At 40.3% G+C, this 7478-nt stretch overlaps 1 protein-coding gene across 1 annotated transcript; it reads right to left on the bottom strand.

Moving 5' to 3' along the window:
* Positions 1-4562: 4562 nt before the first annotated feature.
* Positions 4563-7001, bottom strand: LOC118798405 (small integral membrane protein 11A-like). Its single transcript, XM_036557840.1, has 3 exons — positions 6869-7001; positions 5854-6076; positions 4563-4768 (listed from the first exon to the last, which is right to left on the bottom strand). The coding sequence occupies exons 1-2, from the start codon at positions 6881-6883 to the stop codon at positions 5888-5890; spliced, it is 204 nt and encodes a 67-aa protein (XP_036413733.1). The 5' UTR covers positions 6884-7001; the 3' UTR covers positions 4563-4768; positions 5854-5887.
* Between the last annotated feature and the right edge of the window lie 477 nt (positions 7002-7478).

The following is a 7478-nucleotide window of genomic DNA, read 5'->3' as shown; positions in this document are numbered from 1 at the left end:
AGGTACAACCCACTTTCACACAAATTGTACATTCAAACAAGTCATGTCCTACATGATGGCAGTGTGTGGTATAAATCAGGCAGACCAGCATTTCTAGCATCATTTAGTGTTTAGTAAGTTCTAAAATGTGCAAAACGAATGAGGTAATGGCTTTAAACATGGCATAATAGTCGGCACTATGCATCTCCCAAATAGCTGTGTTTATCACACAGTCAATTAAAGCTTTATTGAGAACAGTGCAAAAAGCAGCAATTACAAGTGATTGGGGATCCTGTGGACAAAAAGAGTTTGCAGATCAAAGAAGTTAAAGGAGAATGTCTAGAATTGTGCAAATGGACCACAACTTTTTTTGTTTGAATGCAATTCTCTTTCTAATCACAGAATCATTTCACACCTTCCCTTTCTAGCTAAAGTAATGGAAAGAGTGGTTGCTTCCCAACTCCAGACATTCCTCCGTGATAATGCACTCTTTGAGCCATTTCAATCTGGTTTCCGTACTCACCACAGCACTGAGACAGCTCTTCTGTGTGTGGTTAATGATCTTCTCTGGTCTGCTGATAGTGCTTCTCTCAGTATTCGCCTTCTCCTCAACTTAAGGGCAGCATTTGATACTGTTAATCATGATGTTCTCATTTCTCGTCATTTCTCTATTGGTATCACTGATGAAGTCAGTTGTTCAGGTAGTATCTTACAGACAGACAACAGTTTATCACACTAGGTCCACACAAGTCCTCCACCTCTCCAGTTACATGTGGTGTCCCTTGGGGCTCAGTTCTTGGACCCCTACTTTTCTTAATCTACATCTCACCGCTCGGCCAGATCATTCAGCCATGGCCTTTCACTGTTATGCTGATGATACCCCCTCAGATTCCCCTCCCAATACACTAACTGATCGTATTTCTGATTTAAAGCTCTGGATGCATGATAACTTTCTCATGTTAAACACTGATAAAACTGAAGTCTTACTGCTTGGCCCTAAATCTTTACTATCAAAATCACCCAATTTTTCTGTTAGTATTGATGGTCTGTTGTTAAACCGAACCATCACTTAATTTTGATCTACATATCAAGTTCCTCACAAAGACTGCATTCTTTCACTTATGTAGCATTGCTCGTCTTCGCCCGTTCCTAACTGATAATGATGCACAAACTGTGGTTCATGCCTTCATTATGTTCCGTATTGATTAGTGTAACTCCCTTTTTGTTGGTCTCCCTGTAAAGTCTATACAAAAGCCACAATACATTCAGAACTCTGCAGCTAGCATTCTCACCCATGCTAAGTGTTCAGCTTACATCGCTCCCATTCTCTCTTAGCTTCACTGACTACTGGTCCTGTCCTGTATAAAGTGTAAAATTTTACTACTCACTTTCAAAGCCCTGCATAAGCTTGCTCCTCTCTACCTCAGAGAACTCCTGTCCTTTTACACTCCCTCTCGCTCTCTCAGGTCTTCTTGTAATAACTTACTTACTGTCCCACGCACCAGACTTTCTACTTTGGGAGGTAGGTCCTTCAGTGCTGTGGTCCCCAAACTCTGGAACTTTCTTCCTCAATCCCTCTGTGAGGCTCTTCTTTTCCTACCTTCAAATCTGATTTAAAGACTTTTCCTTCATGAGCATTTTTCTTCCTCCTTCACTGCTTAGTCTTAGAGTTTTCCCCCCTTTGTTATGTAAAGCGACCTTGGGATTGTGAAGGATGCTATATAAATGTAACATTATTATTATTATTAATGAATGAAGGGCAAATCACATCTGGTGTGCATCAGATGAAAACCATGTCAGAGGCTGACGTTGCCAACAAAGGACATGAAAGTCTCCTGTGGGCACTGGACTGGTTTAGCAGGGGAAATGATATCACCTCAGAAGCTTCCTTTTGCAGCATGCAGACTGAGGTATCACAATTTGGCGCTAGCAACGCAAGTGCATGGAACTATCCTGTTGTCATCAACGGTATAGACCAGTGGTGGCAATTTGGTGGTATGTGGAATGTTTTCCTGGCACACATTAGGGCCAGTGATAGCCACTGAAGAACGTCACAGCATATATCTGGACATTGCTGCTGACCAATTTTCTCCCTTCATGGCTACAGTTTATTCCAGCAGGATGAGGCACCATCCTACAATGTGGGGACCAAGATTTCCAAGGTGACCAGTTTTTTAAATAAAAAAATGAAACTAACATTAACACTGGCATTGTATACAGTCTGTGCAGTGCTCTATTCTGACTAAAACAACAAAGGTCACTTTGGGAGTGTAGCAACAAGCTTTTTGCTTTTCTTCCTCTTTTTGTGTTTTTCTGCTGCACTTGGATCACTTTATTAGATTTTCCCCCTCAACCCTCTGAAATTCACACAAAAGAATTTCTTTTCCATAATGTAAATAATCTCTTATTCACCTTATACACTAGTCCATGTTTTTCAAAAATGTGTGGATATTTTAGAATAGGTTATTTAATATGAGCACATACAGTATTTTGTATCTAATGGGGCCCTTGGCTCATGGGGCCCCTAGGCGGCTCCCTACGTTTGCCAAGTGTGAAGTCGACCCCTGAGCAAGAGGTAAAAGTGGTTAGTAGATAGAAGCAGCCAGCGCCCTCTGTTGGCCAAAACAGGCACAACACAAGGAATCTGCCTATCTGCTCCGCTGCCAGGTCTTTCTCAGAACTTTCCGGTGTGTTTTTAATTCACAGTCATCTGGGCACAGCTCCAGCCGGGGACAGGCCACCAAAAAAGGGGACTGTTCCCAGAAATCCCCATCTTACAAGGCATGTATTTGTGGCTTTAGTCGTCAGATATTAACCTTGACTAACATTTTTGAGATAAGCCAGAAATTTTGGTGCAAGTTTGCACAGCCATACAGAAATGATTGCATTGTGCAGCAAGTGTATGGTCCAACATTCCTGCATGATGCATCCAGCATCTTGCAGAATCAATGCACTGTCAAATTTACAATGTTATGAAAGCCAAAGGAGGCACAGACTAGTTGGTTTTATTGAAAGTCTTCCAGATTTATTGACAATGATCAGTTTAACTTTATCAAGTTACTGGTTGCTTTGACTCTCTCTTTGCAATACACCTAATGAAGCTGCACTACTCCACAAACAATATATAGCGAGGAAAAGTTTGCCCTGTAGTATAATGAAGATTAGGAGTTTGATTGACTGTCCAGGAAAAAAAAAAATCTGAACTGAGCACAAAGTGTCATGGAATTCAAGTAATTTCACGTTAGCTTTTCATATGAAGTTTGAAGGGATTATTTTAATCCAATGAAATCCATATTAACCATTTTATAAAAAGAATGGGTTTGATTGGTTCAGATATGCCTCAATATTGGGACAAGAGGTTTTTGGAAAAGATGCACTTTTAGAGACATGTTTAGGCAGCACTGGAACATGATGAGATGATTAGGTTCAATGGCTGAACTGACATCTACCTCACATAGCATTGTTAGCAAAGCCACCTGTCTACTGTATTTAGTACAAAAAAAACAGGTCACAATAGAGCGTCCAGGATTTTACAGGGCTGAAGTGGCCGTAAGTGTGAAGGCCTGACCCACACTGTCTGAGCTGGAATGTAAATAGTGTCAAACTAAATTGTAATACAGCAAAGTGTGTGGAACGAAAGTATTACATACAGGGTCATTTTTATCCCTCAGTATATCAGTATTTGTTTGCACTGGGAAACCTAATCAAAACAACCAGAATGGAATGGAACCAGGGCACATATTCATACCATTCAAAAGCTGTTCATTTCAAAGTTGTGATGATTCTAGGTGGGGTACTCGTCAAGTTTCTAGGCCCTGTGCAAATGCTATGTGGACTTTCTTCCCATCTTTTGTAAATGTCTGAAGATAATTCCATCAACTATATACAAGCCCTTGAGAGTCTCCTCCATCCAGGGACCCTGGGTACTAAGCTCAGCTATTCCAAAATGCCACACCCCTGGCTTATGATTAATGATTGCAGTGTTGAAAAGATTAAATTAATATTTAATTTTGTAGACATTCACTTCACTCTCAATACACAGAATTTATTGTTTTACCTGCTCCAACACATGCTTTAATGGAAGAATTGAAAATGATATGATTAGTTAAATCTGGTTAAAAAAAAGGTAAAAACAATGATGAGGTGCTCTTGGGCTTGGAGAGACAAACACTGACCTAACACAAGACAAAGCAGTCTGCTTTATGTTGACATCTGGTGGTAAAAATGTGTTTTATTAAGAGACCCAATTTTCCATAAGCTCTCTAGGCTACTATCAGTCTACCATGAGGAACAGAGAATGGCCAAAATAATAAGTGACTGCTGTGTTATGATGTATTTGGAAAACCATGGCCTAACAACAAAACAGGCTGAACATTATCAGGTTTTCTTTCATGCATGCATTTTTGTGTTTTGTTGTGTGTCATTTGATGACTAGTGAATGTTGATTAGGAAATCTAGTGTTATCTGAAGCCCAATGATAACTAAGGTTATACTAGATTTGATTTAGAAGGATAAATGTACAAAACTGGAGCACCTACCCAAACCTTTTCACTGGAAATTTAAGCAACAAATTGGTACACCTGTACAAAAAAAGTGTTTTTATTTACAAAGTTGAGGTATTAAATAGTATTAAATAAGACACTAAAAATAAAAAACACACCACACTGATTAGCTCAGCTGTAGGTAAAGTAGTTAAATGCTGCAGTCCTATCTGCAGAATCTTCTACAAGTTTGGCACCACTTCTTTTGTGTGTGAGTGAAGCATGGCAACACAGGTAGGTGCAGATCTCTGGGAGAAAAAAAAAAAAAGAAAAGCTACTGTTAGTGAGAGCAACAAATGCACAATTACTAAATTATATGCTATATAGTTTATTAAAAAACTGTATTAAAATATATTATTCACTAATATAATTATACATCCCCCCCAGTTTCTCTCAACAGCAAAGGCACGTGATAGCACAGTCATTTGAAAAATGGAAAAATGAGCATTCAAGCTCAAATAGCACAGACATCTGAACTAAAGACTTTATACACAATAAATACTTAATTTCTTATTTTTTGTCCAGTGATACTTGAAGGAGAAATATGAACTGTTGCGTGTTAGTGTGTGTTGTGCTGGTACAAGTGGATCAGACACAGCAGTGCTGCTGGAGTTTTTAAACACCTCAGTGTCACTGCTGGACTGAGAATAGTCCACCAAAAATACCCAGCCAGTAGCGTCCTGTGGGCAGCGTCCTGTGACCACTGATGAAGAACTAGAGGATGACCAACACAAACTGGCACCAACAAATAAGCTACTGTCTCTGACTTCACATCTACAAGGTGGACCAACAAGGTAGGTGAGTTTAACATTTAAAGTTTAGAACTCCAGCAGCACTGCTGTGTCTGATTCACTCATACCAGCACAACACACACTAACACGACACCATCATGTCAGTGTCACTGCAGTGCTGAGGATGCTTCACCACTCAAATAATATTTGCCCTGTGGTGGTCCTGACTATTGAAGAACAGGGTGAAAGCGGGCTAACAAGGTATACAGAGTGCACCTATATGGTAAAGGGACCTGCTAAAATAGACAGAGTTCTACTTAATAAGGTGACTGGTTGTTGTATGCATAAATAAGTACGCATGAAATTTTAGATGAAGATTAACTGCTATGTAAACAATCTCAATTAACAATTCAATTATTCTACAACCCAACAGCGGAAACACATTCTGCTTGTTGTGACAAACACAGGATTGTGAATGCTAACAACTGTGAAAAATAACTGTAATCAGGCAATTATGTAATAAAATGACAGACCAATATGGCACTGTTAGTTCCCTTAAAGTTTGATTCGCTTCATATATAATTCTCTTCAATAAAGCTTACCATGTGACCCATTTTCTCCAATGCACCCCAGCATTTAGTCATCCTTCTTGTTGTCAGTGAGTTCCTGTGTTTGCTGAGCGAGTTTTCTCTTCATCTCCATTTGCTGTTTCAGGGCTGCTTCTGCCTTCTTCTGCTGGTACAGTTTAGCTCCAGCAAAGGCAAGGCACAGCAGCAAGGTTTTAGCTGCCAGGATGTATAAGAGTAGTGGAACATTGTCCAAAGCCTAAAACAAAAACAGTCAAAAATAAAGAACAAGTACCAAAATACTATTACAGGAAATGTTCTCTCTGGAAATATCTAGAACAGCTGAGGATAATCTGACAAGGGGGAGAGAATCGCCACTAGAGACACCTGAGCAACTACAGGCCTATGCATATTCAACCAGAATCAATTAATGATCAATATTCAGCTATGCTAACATGTGGCAATGCAGTCCTGGTAGAATACGAAGCAGTATGCTAAAAAAGACTTCCAACTGTACTCGAAATAAAAGTAGTAAACTCTTTTGTATCTACACATTCCTGCTGACTCTTGGAGCCTCTCTTGAAATGTCCAGAACAGCTGAGAATATAATCTGAGGAGGGGGCAGGGAACCGCCGTCCGGTATAGCACAGCAGCTGTTTATACACGTGTAATAAGCGTTTTCAAGCATTTTCCTTGACATTATACCGATATATGGAATTAATACATCTTCAGAGCTGAAATATTTAAGTCAATACAGTGTTCCAGAGCGCAGGACACGAAAGCTATGGTGCTGTTTTCTAGTAATATAGCTAAGTTAGCTCATGTTACTGTAGGAGACATAAACAGATTTAGAGATATTTAAATACATGATAAGGCTTGGCACATACAAAACACTTCACAGACCACATCGACCCTATTACAGATAAGCAAACTTCGTCTGGGCTGAAGAGGGAGAAGCGAACTGCTCCCAAGAAAAAAACACGGTGTTCAACACGGTTAACCCAGACGACAACCATATTCTTACATGATATAGGAAAATAAAAGTCCTCACCCGCCAGTTAATCATATTGGTTCGCTGTTGTCACGTCTTCAACAAGGACCAGTCTAACATATTCACATTTGTTCAGGGAACTTAAATCCTTAAAATAGGCTCAGCGGGCGGGGCGAATGTACGAGTAACCAATGAGGAATAACATCCAGAGCACAGCGTCAGGTTGGACCAATCACAGCACACTTCACGATTAACCAATAAGGAATAGCATCCAGAGCACAGCGTCAGGTTGGACCAATCACAGCACACTTCACGATTAACCAATAAGGAATAGCATCCAGAGCACAGCGTCAGGTTGGACCAACCACAGATCTAGAAGTGTACTGATGATGGCTGGGTCTGTCCGGACTCATAGCAGAAGTCTGTTCAGTCACGCCTGCCGCAGGGAGATAAACAAATCGTAACGTATCGAACAAAACGTTAAATATGCTGGTACTTATTGTTTGGTGATCAGCACATCTTCGCTGAACCAGAGTCTGTTCATGAGGAGCTGGACCTCTTCGTATTTCCCTTGTTACGTCAAAAAAACAGGACTGCAAAACGCCAGAGGGCGCCCGCGAGCAAGTCCTCAATGAATGGGGGTAAATGGAGCTAAACAGTTAAAAGTTTC

Source organism: Colossoma macropomum, unplaced genomic scaffold (genome assembly GCF_904425465.1).
Source record: "Colossoma macropomum unplaced genomic scaffold, Colossoma_macropomum, whole genome shotgun sequence".
NCBI classification, from domain to species: Eukaryota; Metazoa; Chordata; class Actinopteri; order Characiformes; family Serrasalmidae; genus Colossoma; species Colossoma macropomum.
This window is presented reverse-complemented; position numbering and strand designations above follow the sequence as displayed.